The sequence below is a fragment of the Falco cherrug genome, chromosome 3, assembly GCF_023634085.1.
Source record: "Falco cherrug isolate bFalChe1 chromosome 3, bFalChe1.pri, whole genome shotgun sequence".
NCBI classification, from domain to species: domain Eukaryota; kingdom Metazoa; phylum Chordata; class Aves; order Falconiformes; family Falconidae; genus Falco; species Falco cherrug.
In genome coordinates this window covers 118056030-118081822 of record NC_073699.1, presented here as the reverse complement: position 1 = coordinate 118081822, position 25793 = coordinate 118056030, and the positions used below count along the sequence as shown (strand labels likewise).

The 25793-nt window shown below is 49.3% G+C and overlaps 1 protein-coding gene across 7 annotated transcripts in view; it reads left to right on the top strand.

Annotated features, from left to right (window-relative positions):
* The first annotated feature begins 6019 nt into the window (after window positions 1–6019).
* The window catches only part of NFYC (nuclear transcription factor Y subunit gamma), a 37130-nt gene continuing 17356 nt past the window's right edge, over window positions 6020–25793 (top strand). For 2 of the 7 annotated variants that reach the window (XM_055705209.1, XM_055705203.1), the window contains exons 1-2: window positions 10086–10245; window positions 24515–24627. In XM_055705209.1, the coding sequence (XP_055561184.1) occupies window positions 24523–24627 (105 nt within the window). In that variant the 5' untranslated portion in view covers window positions 10086–10245; window positions 24515–24522. Of the gene's footprint in view, window positions 6194–10085; window positions 10246–22509; window positions 22695–24514; window positions 24628–25793 lie in introns of those variants that run through there. The other 5 variants (XM_055705207.1, XM_055705204.1, XM_055705208.1 and 2 more) reach the window with 5 other exon arrangements.

The window sequence follows — 25793 nt, the reverse complement described above, 5'->3', positions numbered from 1 at the left end:
CCGGACCCCAAAAGCCTCCAGTTGGACCCTACACCCATCAGCCCGACCCCAAAATCCTCCAGTTGGACCCTACACCCATCAGCCGGACCCCAAAAGCCACCAGTTGGACCCTACACCCATCAGCCGGACCCCAAAAGCCACCAGTTGGACCCTACACCCATCAGCCGGACCCCAAAAGCCTCCAGTTGGACCCTACACCCATCAGCCGGGCCCCAAAAGCCACCAGTTGGACCCTACACCCATCAGCCGGGCCCCAAAAGCCACCAGTTGGACCCTACACCCATCAGCCGGGCCCCAAAAGCCACCAGTTGGACCCTACACCCATCAGCCGGGCCCCAAAAGCCACCAGTTGGACCCTACGCCCATCAGCCGGGCCCCAAAAGCCACCAGTTGGACCCTACGCCCATCAGCCGGGCCCCAAAATCCTCCAGTTGGACCCTACGCCCATCAGCCGGACCCCAAAAGCCACCAGTTGGACCCTCCACCCATCAGCCGGGCCCCAAAAGCCTCCACCCATCAGCCGGGCCCCAAAAGCCACCAGTTGGACCCTACACCCATCAGCCGGACCCCAAAAGCCACCAGTTGGACCCTACGCCCATCAGCCGGGCCCCAAAAGCCACCAGTTGGACCCTACGCCCATCAGCCGGGCCCCAAAAGCCACCAGTTGGACCCTACGCCCATCAGCTGGGCCCCAAAAGCCACCAGTTGGACCCTATGCCCATCAGCCGGGCCCCAAAAGCCACCAGCCGGAACCCCCACCCATCAGCCGGACCCCCGGAGCTGCCCACAGGACTGCGGGAGCCTCCAGCCAGACCTGAAGCGCTGCCAGCCGGTCCCTGCTCAGCCTGGGTGGCCGCGGTGCCTGCTCCTTCGGGAACACGTAAACCTCCCGGCTATGATCCCTTTCGGTGGCGGGTGCAAACGTGGCCCTCCCAGGGGGAACGAGGACTGAGGGGGCACTTCTTGTGCCCTGGTTCTTGCTGAAGGAGAAAGTTTGAATGGAGAGGCAGCCCTGGTTCCTGCACTGCCCTTGGACTCACCTTGGCTCCCTGAATGCAAACACTAATTTTCCTCTAAGCAGCGTCTCTTTTTACTCATGTTAAATTCCTCTAGTGCTTTCCCTGCGTTGCCTCTGCAGGCTGAGCACCGCAGCTGACATGGAGCCACGTGCCAGGAGGAAACCCTCCTTCACCGACTTTAACTCTGTCCCTCCCTAAAATAGCACTGGGCTTGGATTTCCCAGTGGGTGGGCTCCCCATCTTTGCAGTGCTGGGGGTCCCCGAGCCACTGGCAGCACCCTGGGCTGCAGGGAACCACCCAGCCCTCAGGGGTAAAGCCTCCACCAGGTTCCTCGTACTCGGGTCAGAGTCTGGGTGCAATTTGGGACCGCATCCCTGGGGTGGGCTGGTGGGTACGATGCTCAATGGGCATCCATCAGTGCAGGGAGGATGGGGAAAAATTTCCCCCTGCGGTGGGTGCTGGAGGGGAAGGGGATGCTGGGGAGAGCGGGGATGTGGCGGGTCCCGGTGTTGCTGCGGGAAAGCTGGTTAAGGAGCAGGAATAGTTGAAAGAACTAAATATGGAAACTTGGATAAAACATCGCTGAAGTAAGGAGATGGTTTCCTAACAGAATTCAAAGCATATAAACAAACTCAGGGAGGGAGAGAGGTTGTCTGGAGGGGGCCTTTATGAGTAATAGTTAGAAAAACTAGCTGAAAATATCTCGGTAGGGAAGGCTATTTCATCAAAGCAAACTTCAAGCTTTCGGGGGAAAGTGTCAGTCCTGGGAACACATTGTTTTGGGGAAAGAGATAGTGAAAACACGTGTCTCAGCAGTGAAAAGCCTCTGCTAACTTTTTTTTTCAACTGCCACATTTCAATGATAAAACATGGCATTTCATGACAATAATAAAATAATAATGACAAAGTTTTCAGTTTGATTAGTAGGAAACTTTCTGACCTGCTCCGGTTTTCTGCTTCCCTTGGCAGGTTGCTCTGGGATCCCTCGCTGACCTCCCGCTGGCAGGGACTCCATGGCTCGTTCCTGCACATTTGAGACCAGGGGTGTGTGACACTGACAGCCCCTGTGGTAAGTCCCCCGAGAAGCGCTTCCCCAGAGCGGGATGGACAAAAGCCCTGGGCTTGGTCTTGCACTGGGATCCCATCAGGGCTCTCCTATCTCTGATGTCTCTTAATTCGTTAAGGAGCTCAGCTCTCTGGTTTGCTGGCTCTTCACCACCGTCTCCTTTACATTTTGTTTTTGCACCAGTGAAAAGGGGGTGGTTTAATGCGATTACTCCGGTAAAGCCCACGTAAGAGGATTCGTGGAGCTTGACTTTATGGTACTGCAGGGGCTATTGGCAGCATGCAGCACAGGGATGAGCGTGCTGGCTCTGGGTTAAGGGAAAGCGTGGAAGAGGTTTTGCAAGCCCTGCCACTGTAGGCACCCCAAACCATGCTGTCCCTGCAGGGGTGACCCTGGGATTTTGCAAAACCCGTGGGTGTCATGTGCTGCCGTTACCCTGCCTCTGCTGGGCAGGCATCTGCCCGTAGCATGGCTGCTGCTCGTGCTGGCAAGAGGTGGATGTAATGGGCAACAGAAAACACAAAGAAGGGGCAGAAATGCTGGGAGACTGGAGCTGCCCTGGGGCTGGGGACTAGATAGACCCAGCGTGTTTTGCAGAGGCTTCTCCAAAATAATGCTGCCCTGGGCAGGTGCTAGTCCTTGTCCAGAGAGCCAGGCTGTGGGGTCAACCCCGGGTGGGCCGAGGGGCTTGTCCCCTTGGCACCACTGGGGCCTTTGCCCATGGAGATTGATGAGCACGTTGCTGCTGGGGCTCAGGGAGGTTGTCGGTGCTGTGTCAGCTCTGCAGCTTGCTCTCTCGTTCCTGCACCATGTCCCACTTCTCGCAGAAGGAGCTACGCTGAGATGCTGTAAAATCTCCTTTCGCTGTTCTGCAAGGAGCAATCGGGTCATGTGTGCTCACCAGTATCCTGCTGGGAAAGCTAGCATGGTTGATCTGTGCTGGGCACCAGCCAGGCAAGAGGCACTAACACACCATCTGCTACTCCTTGGGATGCTGCAGGCACCGGGAAACCCACTTTCCTGCAGCGGGACCAAGCAAGCTGAACCAAATCCCAGCTCTGAGCTGGGAGCTGCATCCTCTCCCCACTGCTGGCAAGGTGAAAGCACTCACCTGGGAATGGGGTCCCCAGTTAGAGCTGGGCTGAGCATCTCGGCTCAGAGTGGCTCATCTGCAGCTCATAAGGTTTCTAGATTTCATAACCCTGGGGTTTTTTTACCCATTTCTGTCATCTCTGCACTGGGGATGGAGGGCTGGGAGAACTAGGAAGAGCATGACAGTTATTTGGGGCCAGAAAAGGTAAAAGCGCCTTGCTGTTCTGGGAGCTGAGCTTAGACCTCGAACTACTAGAGTATAAAAGTTGCTGATGACTCACAGCACTGGGGCTGACACTAGATTGTCCTTCAGGTCTTTTGGTCCCCCAAGGAATCCTTTGGCAGCACCCAAATCATCATCTCTCTCATGTCAAATTATCCTTCTGGGGTTTTCTTTCAATGCAGAAGACAATGTTTTCTACAGGGTCTTCAAAAATATGTGTACAGGCATATACTCTGAACTTAAACATACTTAAATATCATATAGATGGTCCCCAACTGGGAGATGTACCGGGTGGGATGTGGCAGTTGTGAGCTGGGTTAGGAGCTTGGTTTGTAGCCTGGCATCAGGTGTGAACAAAGATGTGGCACAACAGGGTGGCCTGCAGGATTAACGGGACCCAAAATCTGGCCCTAAACTGCCTCTTTCTTTTTTTTTTTTCCCTCAAATCTACAAGGCAGTGTGTCCATGTCCATGCATAATTTATATCCAGGTTTTTCTTTTCTATGCCTCAAAGCAACAGCTTATTTGGGATGAGTCCAGAGGACTGATGTAATGGGAGTCCCAAGGGACGGCAGGGGGCTGAGCTGAGAAGGGCCAGGCGCGTCACCTCTGCTCTAAGAAACAATCTTCCTAAGTGTCAAACAAATTCAGCCTTTCCAAAAGCTGGCCCTGGGGTGCAGGCAGTGCAGCACAGCTCCTCGGGGTCCCACTGCCGGCACAGGAGGGAATTGGCTGAGAAGGTAGCAGATGTTGGTTAAATACCAACTTGACAAACCACGAACAAATCTATGCAAGCACCAACAAAGCAAAGAGTGGAAAAGAGCTTTTTCTTTTTTTTCCCCCCCCTCTTTCTTTCTTGTTTGTCTTGGCTTCTACGTGTTTCAGGCTGACACAGAGACCTCTGTGTTTGCAGATGGCTGCGATCCTTCTTGAGGAAGCTGAGCGGCTCCAGACAATGCATCCATTGCTGCTGACAGAGCAGGTGGGGAGGAAACGGAGCATCACGGGCGCAGCGCGACGGCACACAAAAGGATTCAGCTGGAGGAGGAGCAGAGTATTGTGCAGAAACCCCTTGAGTGGGGCCTGGTCCCTGGCAGGAAAAACAGCTGGCTGGTTTGACAGCTGTGCCTGGCAGTAAAGTCAGCAGCAGTGCCGGCTAATTGATTTATAAATGAGTCATTTTGAAGAGGGGCCATATACCATCACGTATCATCACCCTTGAACGTTACAACAAAAGGAAGCTAGCTCAGAAATTGTAAGAATTAAAAAAAAAAAACCAAACCCAACCAACTGTAGCATGACTTTTATTTCTCTTGGCTGCCTTGCAAGTGTCCTGAGATCACCAAGTTGCAAGACTTTCAATAAAACTGCAGGAATTTGCTGCAAGATATCTCCCACTTCAGTGCCAACAGTCTTCAGGGCAGCCAAGCTCTGAAACCACAGTGTATGCAGAAATTTGTCCCATTTCCTACATTTGGGCAAATGTCACACAACAGAAAGAACTGATCTGAACTCGCTGTGTTTACAGGACGCAGAAGGGATTTTCTCCTCTCTTGCACAGGGTGCAGAGCCTGCACAGCAAAACGTTGTATCAGAAACTTCACCAGCAGCCATCACCAATTTTGGAAACTCCATGGAAAGGGCGAGGGGAAGTGCAGTAGCCACACAGGGCCCAACCTTCCTTTCCCTTCTCAAATCACATTTAAAGCACCTGTCAGGCAAATCCTTTTTCTAGTTGTAAACTGAATGCAAACGATTTGGGCACCAGGAAGACAATAAGGAGGCAAAGATGGGAGTCACTTTTCAGGATGCACTTTTTCATGGGAAAAATACTGGAGCAGCATGAGTCACGCCTCAGTGTAACATGTCCCTGAGCCAGAAAAGCAGTCCCTGGGAAATGAGATAGCTGGCTGAACTGCAGCACAGACTTTTGCTTGAATCAGCTCCAGCTCGGGTAGGATAGTAGCAGAAAAGTTATCCTGTGATGATAGATCAGAGGCCTGTGTGAAGAGTGTTGGACAGCTCACTGAGGTTTAATTTGGACAGCTCTCAGGGCCATGACAGGCTGTGCTGGAACCCTCCCTGGATGAGCCAACAGGCTAAAAAGAGGAGCAGCTCCTCCACCGAGGGCTGTGGGATGCAGAGCTCTGACCCGTCACCCCAGGGGTCCTGGGAGAGCCCTCGGGCTATGATCCCCGTGCTGCAGGGGGCTGTCGGGGGAGAGCCAGGGCTTCAGAGGCAATAAGCAACAGCGACGGCTTCCTTCAACACCTCAGGGGAGACCCCGGGAGCGAGGCAGCGGGCCCCCTGCCCAGGGCACTGCCCCACGCCTGCCCCCACAGGCCCCGCTGGCGCCCGGGCCCGCACAGGCCTAGGCCGGGGAAGACCTGGGCCAGCCCCTGCCGCACCCCGAGGCCTGGCGCAGCCCCGAGGCACAGGCCGGCAGCCGCGGGTCCCTCACGCCGAAGCCCAGGCCACCGCTGCGGCCTGCCCGGACCCCCCGCCCGCTGCGGCCTCACCCGCGCCGGCCGCGGCCCGCCCCGCCCCTGCCCGGCGCAGCTCTCGCGAGATCAGTCGCGGGTCATGCGCCTGCGCAGTGCGGCCGCCCGGGGAAAGGGGTGGGGCCCCGCGCCGCCGCCTCACGGAGCCACCGCCATCTTGTTTCTCGGCCGCTGGGCGCTCGCTGTGCTCCGGCCGCCCCCCTCCCCCTCCTTCCCGCCTCCCGCCAACCGGGCCGGAGGCAGCGCGGCCGCCGGGCGGAGGAGGCGGAGGTCGCGGCGCCGGCCGCCCCGGTGAGTGCGCGGGAGGGCGGCGGGGGGAGGCGGCGGCGGCGGCCCGTGAGGGGGCGCGGGGCGGGGGCGGCCTGAGGGGTTCCCCCCTTCTCCCCCGCAAACGGCCGCGCTGCGATTGGCGGAGACGCACCGCGCCCGCTCATTGGCCCATGCCGGGGGAGGCGGGCGGAAGGGGCTGCGCGCTGATTGGGTCACGAGGAGCGGACCGGGGAGAAGCCAGGAAACCGAACCGTTTCCCCGCGCAGCCCGGGGTGGGGGAGGGGCGGGCTCGGGGCTCGGCCGCGGAGATGGGGGGACGGGGCCTGGCCGGGCCCGGCACTGCAGGAGCTGCAGGGCAGGATGCGGGGCCCTCCCGGGCAGCCAGCGGCGGGGGTGGGGGCGGGCCCGGCCTGCCGGGTCCCGGCAGGGGGTGTGCTGCGGGAGAGGTCGGTTTCACGTGCTGGTGATGCCGTATTTTATCGGTGTCTGGGGCTTTTGCTTTGCTCCGAAAGCCTTAAGGACGCTTATCCAGAGCGTGGCCCCGACGCTGGGTGGGGAGAGCGGCGGGATGATAAGCAGTGGGTCTCTGGTAAATATCTGAGGGATTGTCTAACCTCTGCTCGAAACCCCCGGGCACAGAGCACTATGAGAATATCTGCACATAAATACGGTCTCCTTAGATGCTGCTTTTTCCTGAACTGAGAAAATGAAGGAAATGCCCCCCAGTAACCAGTAAAGCACCGTGTGTTAAAAGCAGTATGAGTATGGCATGGACAGAAGCTAATTCTTTCTGGCTGGGTTGGATTTCATTCAGGTCAGTTCATTCTCCAGCCGCATCATTAGCTGTGCGGGTGTTGGGGGCAGCAGGGCTGAGTGGTGGGCACAGGACAGGTGGGGCGGCAGGACAGCCCTTTGGTGGCAGGGCTGGCTTATGCTTCATGTTGACTGAGCCATGTCCCAGGGCTGGCTCTAGAACCTGGAGCTCTGGTAGGCTTCGGGTTGCTGACAGAAGAAGAAGTAATAATGCTCGATAGTTCTCGAACGTGACTTCATATCGCCTTTTGAGACACTTGTCTCGTTGAGTAAAGTATTCTCCACGTACTAATGAATAACTACTTGTGTGTCTCAACAGCTGTCTGAGTACAGGCAATTAAAAGGAAAGTCTTAACTGGCTTCACTTGTGATGCAGAGCAAACAGCCTGCAAGCATGTGGTTAACTCTTAGTCCTGCATTCAGAAAATAGACCTCCTGGGTCATCAAACATCGTTTGCTGCTGTTGCCCTTGGCAACATTGTGTGCCTTTTCTTAGGCTTAACCATGTCCTTATTTAATTAGGTTACGTTTTTGGACTAAGCTGCTCCTGCAGAATCAGTGTTTGTCTTCAGTTGAGCTGTGCTCTGGTACCAGCCTACCAGTACTGTCCCTTAGGCATTGCTTGTTGTGGTGGAACCTGATGTAGTGTCACATCTGGCATCGCGTGCTCCGTCATAACCATGCTGTGTTTTGTGTCACTGTTAAAGGGGCTTGTTTGAGATGCCGGCTCACACAGGGGCCACTGTGATCACACCGAGTGGAAGATTTAGACACATTTTTGGATGAACACAGAGTTCTTGGTCAAAGCAAAAAGTGGTGCCTTGAAAGCCCTGCAGAGGACAGATAGCTGTTTGCTCTAAGTGAGGAGTGGGAATCAAATGCAATCCCGCTGGTTCTCAGGTTGCTGCGGGATGGCAGGGTAACCTTGAGCCCATCATTTATCCTGTACGGCCAACCTGTTCCCTCTCATTATTTTGTACTTTATAAAGATAACTGGTGTTTGCCAGTGTACGTTCTCATGCCATACGTGAATAATGTGCAGCAAGGCATTCTCAGAAATGCTGCAACTTGTAGAATGCAGCAACAGATGACAGTTCCTGGGTTAAGAGCATTCCTTTCTCCCTGTGTCTTCCCAGTGGCTTTGTAGTTAAGTCTTTCAAGTGGGATTTTGGCAGTTTCTCAGTGTTAGCTCAACTGCCCCGTGTGATTTCAGAGCAAGAACAGCTGCAGTGATTGAAATAAACCCTTTAGTGTAGGGCTTCCAAGAATTAATTTGTTTTTCTTCACGATCATGAAGAATTATTAAATGCTGTGAGAGCATTAGCTGTTCCTGTGGCCACGCTGGGTCCTACCTGTGTGCAGGAGAGGGGCTCTTGCTCCGTAGGGGACTGGGTCGCATCATGATGTGAGAAGGCGCATGGGAATGTGTTTGGGCAGTTGTTACTACTCGAAATACCAGCCAGGCATTCCTCTTCTCTGCAGGAAAGGCGGTGGACTGTTCTAGGTTTGTTTTGCATGCCGCCTGAAAGTACCTTGCATACCTCTAATAGTAAGCATACCGCAGCTCAGAGGCCCTTGCTTTTATCTGAGGAATGACACAGGAAGAGAACAAAGCATTGCTAAGTATTACTATTTTTTCTAAGATGTGTTTTAAGCAATTATATTTAATAAATCACCAGGAAGGTCTATTTTTAAATTAATCTCTCCTTGCTATCTGATTCAAACTAATTTAATCTGCAGGGTTAGCGAAGCGTTGGCTGTGCTTTGTAATATTTTTTCCTCTGCTGCTCTATATAATCCTGTAAGCACATTATTTTCAAGCAGTAAATTGTATCTTGGAACACGGCTTGAAATCTGTTCAGATATTGGTAACTTGCTGGAAGTGATGGGTCTGTAGAGGTTAAAATATCATCTGTGCTTCATAAACACCCCGTTCCCATCTTTCAGTCCCATCCAAGAGCTACAGAAACGTTCTTGGAGGCTCTGAGAACTGTGGTGTGGGCAGAGCGAGGCTGGTGGGATGTTGTGTGCGGGGCTGAAGCCGCAAAGGGGGAAATCTCCAGCGTATGGCCAAGAGGGGAAAGCTCTGCCAGTGCTTGCATCGCTTCCCAGAGCATCCTTCGAGGAGGATTGTCGGAGGCATTCAGCCCTAGGGAGAGGGGTCGGGCTCTGCACCAGGAGGGTGTCTTTTTGGGCAGCCACCTGCTAAACCAGGGGCTTTATCTGTCTGAAAAGCAGGCTTTGATTGATTTCCGCCCCCCCCCCCGGATTATTTTTTCAGTCTCCCATAGGCACCAGAGCATGCATGTGATCCAGGCCGCTATGTGCTGTGTATGTGTTCTCGGTGGCTCAGAGGTGGGAAGTGCCACCGGACCAGCCGTTACCCGCGGCTCCCGGTGGCTGTGAACCCTCCACCGGGAACAGGCCTGTAACAGCCCTGCCACACAGTGCCCCCAGTCCCACGGGCTGCAGCCCCTTTGGCTTTGACGTCCCGTGGCTCAGTCCCGCTGCCCGCTCGGGGACCTCCGCGCTCCGTTCTGCGGCGGGGCCCGCTTTCTCTTAGCGGGAACCTCCCGGTGGCGGCTCGGGCCTGCCCTCCGCACCGCCGCGGGGAGAACGGCCCTCGACAGGCAGCGGGGGGCCCCGGCCCGGGCCCGCAGTGGGCCACCGGTGCTGGACGTGCACCCCCCCGCCGTGTGCCGGTGCGGCCCGGTCGCGGCTCCCTGAGCACCCGGTGCCCCGCCGGCGGCGTGTGCAGTACGGCGGGCGCTGCTTGGAGTGACAGCGGCGCGGGCCAATCGGTGGCCGCCCCACGAGCCTCCGCTTGTTTGACTTGGAGCTGCGCGGCCAATGGGAGCCGCCGGGGAGGGCCCGGCCGCCGCGCTGCGGAGGGGCCGCGGGCGGGGAGCGCGGCGGAGGCGCCGCTCTGACCCCTGCGCCGCCTCTCAAGGTAACTTTAAAGCAGGAAGTGGCCGGCGAGGTTGCGCTGCCGGCGGCAGCCAATGGAGGCGCGGGGCCGCGCCCTCCCCCGGCGGCGCGCAGCCAATAGGCGCGGGCGGGGCGGGCCGGCCGGGCGCAGCAGGGTAGGCTGAGCGGCGGCTGTTAAAGGGGCCGGCGGCCCGGTCCGGCGGGGACGCGGAGTCCCGACAGGCAGGGGTCAGCTCAAAGACAAAGGGATGGCGGGGAGGCCCGGGGGCCGCCGCATCCCCGCCGCAGCCTCCCTGTGGCTGGCGGGCAGGGCCTGTGGTGGCCGCGGCCCGGTAAGTTGCTCGCGGCGGTCGGAGCCGCGCTGACTGGGGCGGGGGACGGCCGCGGCGCGGCCCCGTGGCGGGGGAGCAGGCCCTGGCGGCGGGGGGCTGCCCGCCCGGCCTCGAGGTGACCGGCCTTGTGCGGCAGGAGGAGGGGGAGGCGGTGGGGCGGAGCGGGGGCGGTGGTTGGGGCCCGGGGCTGAGCCCCCCGGGGCAGGCGGGCATGGCTGGGGGCAGCGCGGGGCCGCGCCCTGCCCGCAGGGCCGCGCCGGGGCCGGTAACCGGCGCTGGGAGGGGGAGAAAATGGCAGCGCCTCCCCACACACACACAGCCCGCTCCCGGGGCTGCCGCCGACCCGCGGGTGGGGGGGTCTCCCCCGGCTGCCCTTGGCGGGGGCTGCCCGGCTGCTGAGAGTGAGCACCGGGCAGAACGTGGCTCCTTGAGGCGGGGGGGTAGGGGGACAGCGGCACCCCCATCACCCCCAAACCCCCAGCCCAACTCCAGCCAAGTATCAGCAGCCCTTTGTTTTCCTTTTTATTTGTGAATAAGCACTGAAGGTCATCGGAGCCCCGCAGCCCGGCGGTGACAGGCAGAGGAACGGGGTGACGGTACCGCTTAGCTTCCAAGTTTTCCAGCCTCAAGGGCTTTCGGGGCTGGCCCGGTGACACCCCGAGTCCCGGCTGGGCTTCCGTACGGCTGCCACCGGCCGTGCCGTGCCGCAGGGAAAGTTGCCGGAGCTAGGCCTGCCTTCACTAGCACGAGTGACCTTGAAATACCACTGCTCCCAGTTTCCAGAATGAAGGGCAAAGTTTGTTGATGGCACTTTGGACTGCAACAAAAAAAAAAAAAAAAAAAAAAAAAAAAGAATCAAAGTAGAAAAATGAAAACTATTCCCAGTTGACATGGAGAATAGTTTGTAGATCAGAATTAAAGTTAGTTTTCGGCAAGGAGGCAAAGCACATTGCAGGCATTCCTTCTGCTCCGCTCCTATGGAGAGATGCTAAATGGTGCTGTTGGCGTCCTTGCCTTCCCGGGGATGAACTGGGTAACATAGCTCCAGTGTCCTCAGTCCTGCTTTTCCCTTTTTTTATTGTTGTTGTTTTCCCCGTTGCTAATTGACCTTCAAAGCCCTGTTTTGAAAATTAGAGGTAATTACAGTGTGCAACTTATTTTTGTAGGGATGTTAGAAAAATGGGCCCTGGCACGTGAACCTGATCTGCACGTCGGTGTCAGCTGCTAACAAAGGACCGAGTCGTGGGGTTGAACTTCAACCTGAATGGTCTTTGAATTGTTACAGCCTTTGAGTATTATTTTGGGTATTTTAATTTAAATTAAGACTGGTGAATAGCATCACCTTGTGCTAAAGCTTATAAGGCAAAGCTTATTCAACTTCCTGTGGCCCCTGGCATGGCATACTAGTTTCTGTCTGAGAAGGGGGGGGGGCAGAATGAGAAACGTCATCGTAAGTCATCTGTTAATAATGGTGGCTGCTCCGGTACGTTAGTGGAATTGCAGTAACTTCTGTAGCAGGCTGTTGGCCAGAATCGGGAGATTTACTGTGAGCGTGAAGGTCATTGTTAGCATCTTTAAGCAAAAATGAGACTTGTTAAGATTTTTGCTTTGAAATTAGGGTATATTCAGCTGCTGTGTGCTGTTAAGGGGTGGCAGAACGCGAGGGAATCTGCAGCTACAATGAAATAAGAAATACTGCAGAAATGTTCGTTATACCCAATGTTTGTCATGTTTCATTGCTGAAGCTTGCAAGAGCTTGAAGCCGTGTAAGAATAGGTGCTGCTTGGTCTAGAAAGCAGGTCAAGAGCAGCAGGAAAAAACATAAAGATTTTGGTAGCACTGTAAAGGGTTTATTATTAGCAAATTACACCGGTTCCTGACTTTTTCTTGCAGCACTGTGAGGGAAAGGAAGGTCCTTGGATCCCATTTTACACCACTGAGAGAAGTTAGTTGTGTGTTTCCTGGGCTTTCCTGGTAGTTTTACCTGCTGGGAATGCAGGCTCAGAAGACAGGCCCATCTTTTTGTTTAAGGGACTTCATGCTTGTTTTTTGTACTAACTGAACGGGCAGCACAAGTAGCGAAGGCATGAAGAACAAGTTTTATCGTGGGAAACTGTGGTCCCTGGGTTGAACACCTTGGTGGCTGGGAGGAGGAGGAAGAGGATACATGTGCACCTGGCTGGGAGGATGGTGATGCCCGCAGGAGGTCACCTTTCGAGCCACTGTATTTGGTTGGTTGGTGTGTTGTTTTGTGTGTGCTTTTGTTGTTTTTTTTTTTTTAATCGGACTAGTAATCTTGCATTTATATAATGTAGCGTGACATCTGTATTTTAATAGTGTTGGCACATGAAGCGGTTTCTTAATTTCAGGGTTTACCAATCTGCCCATGTTGTAAGCGATTTAAATTTTTATGGTTGCTAACTTAAACTCTTTTAATTACTATCTTTTGATAAAGAAGGCAATTTACCTTCTATTTCAGAGGGTCAAAAAATATAGCAACTGTTACAAGGGGCACCAAGAGCAAGATCAAACTTCAGGATACGTGCCAAAGCTTCCCAGGAGTTACAGGAATTTTTTTTTGGTTTGTTCTCAAAAACTGAGTATTTTCTACATGCTGCGATCTCATTGTGGGGATTTTCTTCTATTGTCTGTTTATAACTTGCTCTGCTGTTTGGTCACTGCCTGATAAATCAAAACAGGTTGCTTTCACTTGTCTTTTCTTCAGTCAATGAAAGTGACCCAGAAGGTTACAATTTGCTTGTTTATAACACAGGATCAGTTTTAAAAAATAAATTAAAGAAAAAAAAAGGCAGGTTTGATGTAGTCCATCATGTCTGCCTGTGGAGCAGTACAGGTTGGGCCTCATTCAAGTAAGATCTGCTGATCTCAGGAGGCAAAAGACTTATAGTTTTATGAAGATATTTATGAAAATAATAATACTTTCGCAAGATGACATTTCATAATTTAACTTGAGTAAGATTAGCTTAAGGGAGTGAAGAAAGTAATAGGAACATTGGTTATTACAGTAGTCCCTATAGAAAAATAACCCGAGAACCCCCTAAAAGCAGCACGTTTATTTGATTTGCCAACCCAGGATAACAAAGTTCGCAGAAGACATGCCCAGTTATAGACTGGTACGGCCTTTCACTCTGCTCTAAAACCTCACAAGTTCTTGTGAATACCTCATATTGATCACTCATGGGTTTCTAGACTGTATGTGCTGCCGCCCTGCTTTAGTTTGAATCCTTCTTTCTGCCTTCCCCTCTTCCCTCTCCAGCAGCACAGTGGTGGTCGAGGCTAAAAATGCAGCAGAAGAGCAAAGAGACACACCACACTTAAGGCTGCATTAGAATTAAAAGCATAACTTTGCCCTAAATGTGCTGCAGCATCTGTGTAGCGCAGGATCATCATATGACGGCTGTCTGCTCCAGCTGCTGCCTGGGTCCCAGTGTAACCAGGAGGTTAATAGCAAGCACCCAATTTAGCTTTTTCAGCCAGTTGGCTGTCAGAAAGATGAGAGAACGTGAGGACACTCGCAGGACTTCTATATAAAAGAAACTCTTAATTTAATGCAGAATTATTTCTAACTAATTAAAAAATATCAACTGAAATAATATTTTAAAAAATAATAATCTCCAGGCTGAATGTCTGTTTAGTCCGTACTGTGTTAACAGGCATTTTCCTCCTGCTTGTGCTCCAGAGCAGGATCTATGTACGTTGCGTGATCAGAACTGCTGCTGCCTAAAATACAAAATAAAAGAAATGGGCAAACCAACCCAAAGGCAGGTCAGACCCCTCTTGCTTTTGTGAGCTCTCGGGGGCAGCGGTCCGAGGTGGTCTCTGCGATGGGTGCCTGCGTGGTGACAGGTACCCAATAGGTACCACTGAAGCTGAAAACTATCGTTGGATCTTGAAATATTTGAAACCCTTTCTGAACCGGTGAAGCCTATCACTTGGTTAACACTGCTGATGCCAAAATAGTGCCTGTGGGCCTGAAAATATTTCTGTTGGATTTCATGTTTGAATTATTAATATACCATATGCTGTATTGTATACGTTCAGGGTGTGTGACAATCCTTTTGTTTTGTGACTACCTGATGTCACTGCAGTTGTGGCATTCCATTCCCACATGGTACAAGTCTGGGTGAGATGCCTCCTGCCTCTGAGAGCAAGGCACTGCCTTAATATTTCTCGCTAAATTTTTAAATTATTTTTTTTCCCTATAAAAGTGTAAGCACGCAACTATTCAGGACTGAGACCATGTAATTTTGTTAAGGTGAGTTTGTTTTATTGTGTTTTTTTCTTGTTATTAAGGAGTAAAACACGTGTATACCAGTACTGGGAGATAAGTTGTGAGGTGTGTAGCTTGTAATTTCTTTTACATTTATAAAGCTGCAATACCTAATACCAATTTTATGCCAAGTTGGTGGAGATTAAAGTTTATAAGGTGAAGTACGGGACATGCAGTATTGTTTTGGTATGTGCCAACTGTTTTATCGTGTGAAGTAGACTTGACGAACTTGAACATGCTTTACTTAAAAGAGCTTTTCCATTTCTGCTGGGTGTTTGATTTAGGAGCTGGAGAGGCAGCACGATTCATTTTAGACACTTGTTACTTGTCTGGGAATTTTCTTCCTCTGCTTCTTACTCTGTGTGCTTGCCAGCCAAAATGGCACTGCAAAGAGCCACTATTTCATCGTGTTTAACTGTTGAAACACCGAATATCAAACGTGACCCTTGTGCTGTTTCATTCAAAGAAGAAAGGAAAGTAAAATAACCAGTAGAAACAGAAATTCAGACCATTTTGTTTGCTTTACCTTTCAAGAAAAAAATTGGTCCTGTGCTATTTTTTGTGGTGGTCTAATATTTGCAGCCTCATTTTTGACTTGGTGCCACACTGTGGGGAGGTCACGTCTTGATTCTGTAGCATGGTTTCTGATGCTGTGCTGTGCTCCTGGTGGCTTTCTGATCCCAGCCTTTAGCTGTAGGTGTGCTCTCCAAACCCTGCCCAGAGTTAAGTCTAGACTGTGTATATCTTTAGTTTTTCTGTGCAAAAATTGATGTGGACTGCTGCTGGACCAGAGGACTTTTAGCAGTGCTGTTAGGTACTTAGTGCATTGCAAATAGAAACTCAATACTTCTGTAAAAGCAGGCATTAGGCCTGATTTTATTTTTTTTATTTTTTTTCCTCCTGAAGGAGTAAAGCCAACTGTCAATCCGCCTGCAGAAGGCTGCAGCATACCATTGTCTGCACCAGCAATTGCCTCTAACTGCTAGGTCACGCCGTCTTCTGTATTAAGATAAGAAACTCGACATGGTTTCTCTGGGTGCTTGTGTGTGTGTGTTCAGTAAAACACTGTGCTGTGCATTGTCTGTGCTGTAGGATATGCTCTTCCTTCCCCATGCAGCTGGAGCAGCGCTGGAGACACGGTTCTCGTTCCTGCTGAGCGTGTAGCACGTGTCTTCCTGCGAGGCCGTTCCCAGCTCAGCGCCCACTGAAAGGTACGGGCTTGTTTTGATGCAGCAACCTGCAGGATCAGGGCTGTAACTTCATAACAAACTCCCTATCGGGAAGGTTATCTGGCCCATTTGGCTTTGCATGAACAAAGTCGGGGTGGTTACTCTGGCCCTGCCACCTCCCCGCCAGAAAAGCCGGGATCAGCTCTGTTGCTCGCTCTCTTTTTTTTCTCTTGAGTGGGTGGTGGAGAGGCAGCTCTTTCCCCCAGCCTGCCAAAACCCAGCTGCCGACTCTCCGGGGAGGAGCAGAATTCCTGCCGTAGGTACTGGGGTGGAGAAGGGGGAGAGTAGGAGGCATGCCTGCATGTGATCCAGCCAAGCATGGATTGCAGTGCTCTCAGCAGCAGATCAGCAGTGGGAGTGGTGCAAAGCGGATTTGGCCCTCCTAGCTGCTGAAACTGAACGGCGCTGGTTTAACGAGTTGTCTGTGTTGGTGGAAGTGGTAATCCAGATCTCCCTCTCTGGCTTTGTAACTGGTTGGGGTTTAAATCAAATGCCGTGCTTCGCATGAATGAAAACAGAATAATGCATTAGAGGTATTAGGGAGCTAATGTTCAAACAGTGCTTTGAAGATAGAATAATCTACTGCTAAGTATTTGTAGAAAAAAGAGCTAGAAGGCACCTGAAGAGGTCATCTTGTTTGTTTTTTTCTGCCCTAAGGCAAGATCAACTCAATTTAAACACCGTTTCGCAGCATTCTCTTAAAAATCTTTAGCAATAAGTACTCAATAGCCCCCGTAGGTAACTTAGTGCAGCATTTAACTAGCCTATTATGTTCAATTTTAATTTTATCGAACAAGAGAAATCTGCAAGTACGCACCTTATCCAACAGCCTAGAGTGATTCTCCCATCAGCTGAAATCGACCACTTACGGTGCCAGCTATATGCTTGGAGGGTTGTGTGTGTAATACTGCGAGAGGGAACAGATAAAAATAAAACTGAGGAATTGCAAAAGTTTCTTATAATAGTGCACTGGGAGGAAGCACTGGTGTTTTGAATTATGTTGGTTTTACTGCAAGCCTCTTGAAATTGTTTTCAAAAAGCTGCAAGGTTGTGTTTTCATCAAGAGCAGAACTTCAGGCTTTCCTGAGTTTGTGATTATTGCTACCTTTAAAGGCTGCATTAGATTTTATAGCAGTTTTATAGAAATGGAAGAGAATTCCTGTATCTTTGAGATAAATAAATCTAGTGTTAAAGTCTGAGATTTCTGACTTTGGCGTATGGCTTAGCTGTAACTTTTTTCATAATTTGTGCCTGTACATAATGATAGAAGTTTTTATGTTTTAATAACAACAACATCATTACTGGTGTGATGTGCTGAAATAATTCTGCTGTGTATGTAATGCTATGGATTATATAGTGAATTACATTTTATCTTTAAAGTGTTCCTGCTTCCTTTCTATGATGATGTTGAGTATTAGGGTTTGTTCAAAGCTGATCGTGTGTCCCAAAAAACCCCGTTGTGTAAATCCCTTTAAATGTGGTGTTCCCCCGCCTCCCCCCCCAGCACTTGTTCGGGTGATGTTATATAGGCAAAGCCTTTTCTGTGCTGTCTTGTGGACATACCAAAACTGGAAATGAGTCTCAACTGGATGTGTACGTTGAAGCGACTCCTCCTTCAGAAGGCGTTTGGCATACGTAGCGATGGCAGCACATGCCAGCCCGGCTCTCTCCAAGCCCCATTCCCAGCGTGCGCATTCACTGGTTTTTCTCATGGAATCGTTCAAGGCTCATGTGTCGTAACCCCAGATCCTTGCATGCTACGGCTTGTGTCTTTCCTTTTGCTTTGGCAAGACGAGGCATAAATCTTCGTGCTTCTGTCTGTTGTAGTGCTTTGTGCCACGCTGTGGCAACATCTTTTATGTTTTTTTAGCCCTCTGTAGCGAGATTTCGGTCTCGGTTTGTTCAGCTTTTGCCACTGGTGGCAACTCAGGTCGGAGATGTGGGGTTTGTGTACGGTTTTGATGGGACTTTGTAACTGCGGTGCCTCGTTTCAATGGCTAGGAAACCTTCTGTAGAGGGTGATGCACTAGTTGTGTGCCCACATACCCCTGTGTTCCCGGTGGCCTTCTTCGTGTGCTCTCATTGTCAGAAGTGGGGCAAGTTCCCTCCGCCAGCCTGAAGAGCTCGTACCGCTTTCCTGATCAAAGCTAGAGCTGTGGGGAACAGGAGGTGCGGAAAACAGAGACAACACAAAGTCCGTGGCATTGGTTTGGAAGAAATAGCTGTTCACAGTGCCAACACAACTGCCAGCATGACTCAAGTTTCTGAATTGCATTATTGGCTTAAAAATTTTACGTAACTGAGCGGGCAAGGCCTGAATATTAAGGTAGAAGAAGAAACCACTGATCTCAAACACGATTAAGAACTATTTTTATACCACCACTGCTGCCCCCCAAAGCAAGTAAAAGTAATTCACGGCTGTGGTTGTGGCACCTGTGTATTTCCAGCCACGTTGTGCGCTTGTGCTGCTTGGCCTCTGTCTAGTGAACATGTAGTTTGGACTGTAATGGAAATAAATTTGATCTTAATTTCATGAAAGGCGGCTTGGCTGAAATTATCTCTGTTGACTTGAGTAGATCTTGAAGCAGAGAAAATGTATGGTGAATTGAGGCATGGTATCTCTGTGGAAGCAATTTTAGACCATTAACATGACTTCTCCAACGTTTGTTTTTAAGTAAGATAGCACAGGGCATGATGTCATGCAAAACAAGTGCCGTTGATCTGCTGCACAGAGACAACCTCTCAGTGTGCCTTCAGCCGTCGTGATTGCTGCTGAGACCAACGATTGCTGTCATAGTCCACTTCAGGCTGTATATTCTGCATGTGATATTCTGATACCGCAGATTGTTCTAATTGAGGTAATGAGAGCAGCATCTCGGAAGGGGTGCAGGTATGTGGCTTCCTCTCATACGTGGAAGACTCGTCCTTTGCTTGCCTTTAAAGAAATGCATTACTAAATTCATTTAAAAGCGTATTTATTCTTCTTGTGAAACTAGTTCTTGGTTGCTAGATTGTTCCTTCTGATTCTGGCAGGATCAGGTGTCTGGCGCTTGCTGCTACACAGAGCTCATTCTTTAGATATGCAAGTGCGGCTCTGCACATTTTACTTTTAAATCAAGGGACAGGCTCCCAAAACAGAACGCTACATTTTTGAGAATTAGTGCATCAGACTGGGAGTATCACAGATACAATGCCAGGATTAGTATTTATTCTAAATATTAGCTTTTCAGCTTTAGGGATCTATTTTTAATTCTTCAGACTTCCAGGGTTTTTGCTAAGTGCCGTGGCATTGGTTTTTATTCTTTGCTGGTAAAGATGGTGGATTTTTAAGTATTTTATTTTTTTTTTTAACGAAAAAGAGGAACTGCATTGCTTATTTTCTCCTTTTCTGTAACACTACTTCCTAATAATTAACTTGTGAGTTTTGTGGGATAGCCGATGTTGTAAAACAACAGCATCTCAAAAAGAGTTGTGCAGGGTTTTTTTGGGGGGGTGGGAGCCTTCTAAGCTGTCGGTGTGGAGGTGGTAAGTCTGTATTTGTATGGTGGTGGAATCTGTCGGGGATCTGTTTTTGCAGTGGCAGTTTTCAGAAATATTTGCGTGTTATCCTTTTTTGTAGCTATAATCTAAGGATGTTGAGGCAAAACGTTTGCCTGAGCTTCTGTCTCTCTCGTTTCTTTTTAAGCCTCCATCTTACTTTGGATTTAGCCGTCTTTTTAAGGCGCTTGGATGGAATATGATTCTTCTGCCATGTAATACAACATTGCATAAAACGGGCTCTTTCCCATAACGTAAGTCATGGGAATGTGACTGTACTATATGCAAAGAACCTGACATTTCTGATATCACCAGGGTCTGTGGTACTTGACGATGTTGCTGAGTTACTGTCTCCTCCATCGAGAGCCTCGAGGCTTTTCAGTACTTCCCTCTGGTATTCACCGTTTGCATATCCCTTCAGATATTTGGATAAATTTCATTTAGATCTGCTCTCCACCCAGCTGATTTCGTTTGGTTGACTTCTTAGTCAAGGCCAGCTTGGGAATAATTTAAAAGTAGGCACATCAGAAGCTGTGACATGAGCCTCGTCGGCCGGGGAGGTTGTCCTCCGGTTCCCAAGCTCACTTGGCAAGCGGTGCTGGCAATGCCTGGGAATGTCCCGTGGCTGTGGCTGGCAGCTGCTGCTCTGCTGGGTCTGGTGGGCTGTTCCTGGCCGTTGGTTTTGCAGCTGAAGAGCTCTTGGATACCTGCTCCAGGTGGAATTGCAAGATCAGAGATCTTAGCTTTATTTGTGATTATACTGTAGCTTGTGTTTTCAATAGCAGGTTCTTGCTCAAGCGTGCAGATCATAGGCATCCAGGGTGAAACTGCTTCCCCCTTCCCACGGCATTAAAGAAGGAGCGCAAACTAGCATTGGTTTAAAAAGAAAAAAAAAACAAAACAAAAAACAACCAACCAACCAAACCAAAAAACAAAGCAACAAAACAAACAAACAAAAAAAACCAACCGCAGACACCAGAGGTGTCTTCATGCTTGCTTTGTGCTCCTGTGAAGTGGAGCTCTTAAACGTTTGTCAGCTGCCACAGGAGTTTATAAGTTTAATGTTTGTAAAAGGTGTTCCGCTCCGGTGAGCAGAAAAGCTCTAATTGCAAAGTCTTGATGTCTAGTTCTTGAGATGTGCTTGCTAATCTGCTCTGTAATCACCTCGGGGCACTTTATGTGTAAGCCTCAGCTTTTTGGCCATCAGTTTCTTTTTCCCCTTAGTGTGGAAACAAAATCTTTGCTGTTACGGAGCATATTCCAGGCTGTGTGGACTGGTTGGCTGTCGTGAAGGTGGTGTATCCCAGTCTCCCCTGTTGCTACGCTCTTAGTTCTTGCTCTGTATGGGTTTGTTTTCTGGGGGGGGAGTGGGGGTGGTTGGTTATTTGCTTGCTTGTATCTCATTCCAGTAACGTGTCCATGTTGTCACTGTGTTTTGTGTGTGCGTGAACCTCATCGTCTAGATCCCTCCGCAAGGGCATCTCTGCACAGATGGAGTTTTAGGTTGCAGGCTCCCGGGACTCGGGCTGGTAGCTCAGCGGAGCCGAGCTCAGCGTAGCACCCCGTTTTGCTTTTCAGCCGGTGAGATGACTGCTTTCGGTTAAGTGAGCGCTGTGCGGGGCAGAAGCGTGTCAAGCTTGCAAGGTACTTGCCCAGCTTCTGCATGGAGACGCAGCACTGCTGGAGTTGGCAAGTTCTCTCTGGTTATGGTTATGCTTTGTGGCAATCAGGTGGCACGGGAGGTGGACTTGTAACTTCTATTATTCAGCAGCAAAACCGGGTCAGAGTAGCCAGTTTACTCTTAAAACCTCTGAGAGACCATACCCTGCGTTACCAGAGTGCAGGACAGGGACCTGGGGGGTCTTCAGAGCACCTCTCCCCTTCTGCACAGAGTTGTGGAGGAGGAAACCTTTAGAGGAGGAAGGATGAAGTATAATGAGGCTCTAAAATTTCCCTGCAAGCTGCATATCAAAAAAGACAAACAGGTTTAGATGCTGATACTGTGAAATTAGAGGAGCTGCCTCCCTGTTAGCTTTGGTGGGCTTATCTTCTGTTGTGTGCTTTGGATTTTTTTTTTGTTGGCACTAATCCTGTGAGGCATTCTTAAAAGAAGAGAACACAGCTTCGCCTTGGGTGAAGGAACTTACCTAATTGTGCAGGAATGGTTTCATTAGTAAAGTTGTCTGACAGAGCCAACGCTGTAGGTTTGCGTGACGGTTTCAGTTTTTCTCTTTTCCTCAGAATTCTCCCCTAATGCTCGCAAGTACCTTCGCCACCACTCATCTATCTATATTTTAATGGAAAGAAATTACTGTAGTAACGTTCTGAGCAGTTTTAACCTGCTTAGGCTTTTATTTCAGAGTTTAAAGTGATTTCATTCTGTAAGTTTTTCAGAAAATCAGCCTGTTGGTGATTCGTTTCTACTCTTACTCAATTTCCTAACAATTATCCTAAACAGTCATTTAAAGTGGCAGTTGTCCCTTGGGTTAAGCATCAGGCTGTTCGTTTTGCGTGCTGAAATCAGTCCTGTGTTTACCTTGAAGATCGGAAAATTTTTGTGTTCATCGACAGGACTTTTTAAATTATAGATTGACTGGAATAAACCATTTCTAGCTCTTCCTGAAATCTGGATGAGTACCCCAGGGGCATATATTTAATGCGAGAAATTTGCTTTTACATGCAGTAGGAGGAGGTAAAGCGGCGGTGGTGGAATTTTCTTCCTTTTTGCTCCATTAGCTTTTTTCTGTTTGTTTTTTGTGTGGGGTTTTTTTAACCTGTTGTTTCTTGGGGTTATGTAGAGCATTATATTCCATTACAGCATTTAAGTGGGTTGAATGCAAGTAATTTATGATTTTAAATAAAGCCTTGAAAAGTGTTTTGGCTTGTCTTCAAGATGAATTGCACCTCGGTTGCAGAAAAGACCCCGTCTAGTGTTAGCGTTGAAATACTGCCAGTACAGAGCAGATTTCAAGGATTAGCTTTTATTTATGTGCCTGAACTATTTTTTGTCTACATTTAACAATGCAGATCAAGGGGAGGGCGGGGGGGGAGAATAAACTGCCAGTTTTAACGCTCTCATTAGAATATTTATCCCTGTGTATTTTCTTACAAGTACTTGAAATATCTCAGTTTGTAGGCAGATAGTATTATAATGCGAATAGTTGTTGAAGAGTTATCAAGTAACTTGTCAGTCACTTATTTCCATAGGTTCCTTACCTGGAGTTCTTCCTGTCTTGCTTTGAGACTGAAAATACAATCTTCTGACCTCCTCTTTCATCCCCTGTCAGAATCCCCTTCGGCTCTTCCCACGCCTCCTGTGTCCTCTTCTCAGGTTGATGAAAGAAAAATACAACTGTCACAGAGTCTGCCTTGGGAAGCGTAGGCTGCAGGAGGTAACGAACTAATTGTCTGACATTCATCTCTTTGATCTGTTAATAAGATTTTATGGATCGTCATTGCTTTGGAGTAGTAGATCTTGAAATTACCGGCAATTGCCCGCTGCCTCCCATCGGTATTTTGGTGCGTCGTACAGCGTTGCTGTGCTTCCCTTCGGCTTGAAGGGCTGAAATAAACCTTTACATGGCAGATCAAAGCAAGCGGGCATTGTGCCTGTCTGTCTTGGAGCTAAATCGATCCTTGTGTCTATTCTCTGTTACACAGCAACATACAAACATCTGTGCCTATCTTGAGATCTTTCCCTATAGAAGATGCTGCACCCTTTCTTGCTGCGCATTACGAGAGGCACAGAGACTTACTGTTTGTGCATGGTGTGTGCGTGTCATTCATGGAAACTTCAAAGATGCTCTGGGTGACCCTGTAAGCGTTTAATGTCGGTAACTTGCTGGCTTCCTCCGCTCTGCTCGCTTGAGAAGTGAGCAGTGACTCTTCCGGCATCCACCAAGATGCTTTCAGCGCACGGGAAGCACCGGTCCTGTCCTGTCAGGTTGTATCTCGGCAGGTCCTGCGTGTGCTTTTGGCCCGTCTGCCCCATCCTTCCAAGCTGTGATCCCTATTGGGAATCCTGCCAGAGCCCCACGCACTCCTGTCACACGGAGGAAGCCAGCAAGGCAGGTCTTGGTGTTCCAAAGGTTTCCCAAGTTGGGCATCTGACTTCATTTTAATATTAACTAGAGCTGTCTTAAGACTTTGTCATCAAAAAGGCACAATTTGATCTAGGAGTTCAGGGAGGGGGAAGAACTGTGTCAAGCTGGAACTTGAAATACCCCCAGACAGTGCCACGTGGGCTGGCACAGTCTCGGTCACCCAAGGATGAGGTTAATCAATGCTGCTTGTCCTGACCTCTTCACCATCTTCACTGCAGCACGGTGTGGTTATAGGGGAAAGCCTGAACCCCGTTACTGTCCCTTTGTTTTCCCTACATAAGTTCCTGGTGACGACTGGTACCTCCCATAAAGCCCTTTGCAAAGATACCAGTCTTAATGCACAGGCAACGTCCAGTGTAAATTTAATCGTAGCCAGACTTGCTTAACATCCTGCAGTTGCAGAACACTAAGTGACAACCTTGAGGCTTTTTAAAAATTGTTTCAATTAAAAGATTTGCATTGTAAATCGTACTTGGTGCTTTTGACATTCTGTATTGTACAGACTGTTAATTTCTCTTTTGATTATACCCAAGGAGAAGAGGTTTTTTTAAAAAGTGTAAAGCCACAGAACTTGACACCTTTCAAATAGGTACAGAAGCAACCGTTTTGTTACACATTTAGAAACAATATCAAGCTGAGATTGACATTCTGGTTTCAACTTGAGGCGGGTTTACTGCCACATCCCGCATTGTTGTTGGCTGTTAGAAGCAAGAAAAAAAAAAAAGATTTTAAAAGATTTTATAGTGAATGTGCACTGGAATGCAAGCTGTGACGGGGCATCAGTTATGTCTTGTAATTCCTTGTGAAAAGGCAAAGCACTAATAGGGAAATAAGGACTACTTTTGTTTTGATTTTTTTTTTATGTTCTTTTTCAATCTCTGGAAAAATAAATAAAATAAAAAAACAAAACACAACCAATTCCAGGGGGTTTGAGTCTCTCTGCACTGTTGCCGTGAGACCTGGACTGGCATATCTTATTTTGACAGTTTTCCAGAGCGATAAGCCAGGCTGGCCCCTTCCTGTGTATTCCTGGGACTTGGAGAGAATCTCCGGGAGCCTTTTGACTCCTGCCATCCCTAGTTGCTAACACGTGTTTTTGTTTCTCCCAGCTACCAGAATGTCCACGGATGGTGGCTTCGGCACAGCTAGCAACAGCGATGCCCAGCAAAGCCTCCAGTCCTTCTGGCCACGAGTCATGGAGGAGATACGCAACCTCACGGTGGTGAGTGTCCCCAGCGGTTGTGTCATTTCTGATGGTGATGTCTGGTAGCAAGATAAACCTCGGCTTGCCCATACTGCTGCTGCTTATGGGATACAGCAGAGTTGGCTGTTTACACACTGCAAGGCAGCCTTAATTGCTGAATGATAAATAAACCGTTCAGCCAGGCTTTTGACTGTTGGCTACAACTGGCAGAACTGGAGGTATAAACAGAATGCAGCTAATTAGTGTCGTGAGATGTAACAGTCATACCGCCAGCTCTTTCTGGGCTAAACGAGACAACAAAGTTGATTCAAAGGTTCTTTTAACAGGCTAAATGATGACCGTGGCTGCTTTCTAGAGAATTCCTGTGGAATTACCTGTTTGTTGGGGGGGGAAAGGGAAGTGATTGTAAAATAGTTGCAGGTACCAGTGTAGCTGCCATGTGCTGTTGTAGGTAAGAGGAGATTGAGGGATTTGAGAACATACCTCACATTATACTACAGGGGCTGGTTAACTTCTGTGCAGATTCTGTAATATAACATGTGTGACCAGCATGTGAGGGAACCCTTATCCCCACCAAAGGGCAGGCTGCATCAGCGTGCCCCGGAGATGTTACTCTTCAAAATACAACGTAGTCTTTTCACCCCTTCATAAATTCAAACACCTGGCTATTGGCAGACAGTTACAAGTTTGTGAATGAATTTTTGGGTTTAGACTTTTGTGTAGAACTATGATGCCCTCTTCCAGAACCATCTCCTCTGACAAGCCTGAAATTTTGAAAATCTCTTGAATGCCAAGTGCATTGTTATCACATGCTTTATTAATTTAAAGCCATTTGATTAAAAAAAATCCTGTATAGGCTGAGGATAAGAATTGGACTAAGTAGCTTCTATTTTTTTCCATCCCCAAAAGAGATGTGCCTGAGAACAAGGGCATATAATAAAAATGACTTTTCAAGAGAGATTGATAGATGACTGTGATACAGTGGTCCTGAAAGCATACTCCTGTGCTTTTAATGTAACTGAAAACAAAAGAACTCCAGTTGAAGACGGGCTGTTCAAAGTGAAAACCCCAATCCACTAGTCTGAAGATAAGCTTCTTTTTTCAGCCTGTGTGCAGATAGTTGATTAAAGAAACAGATGTAGAAATTTGTATGCATAACCAGAATTAATTACTTTCCTCTTTCA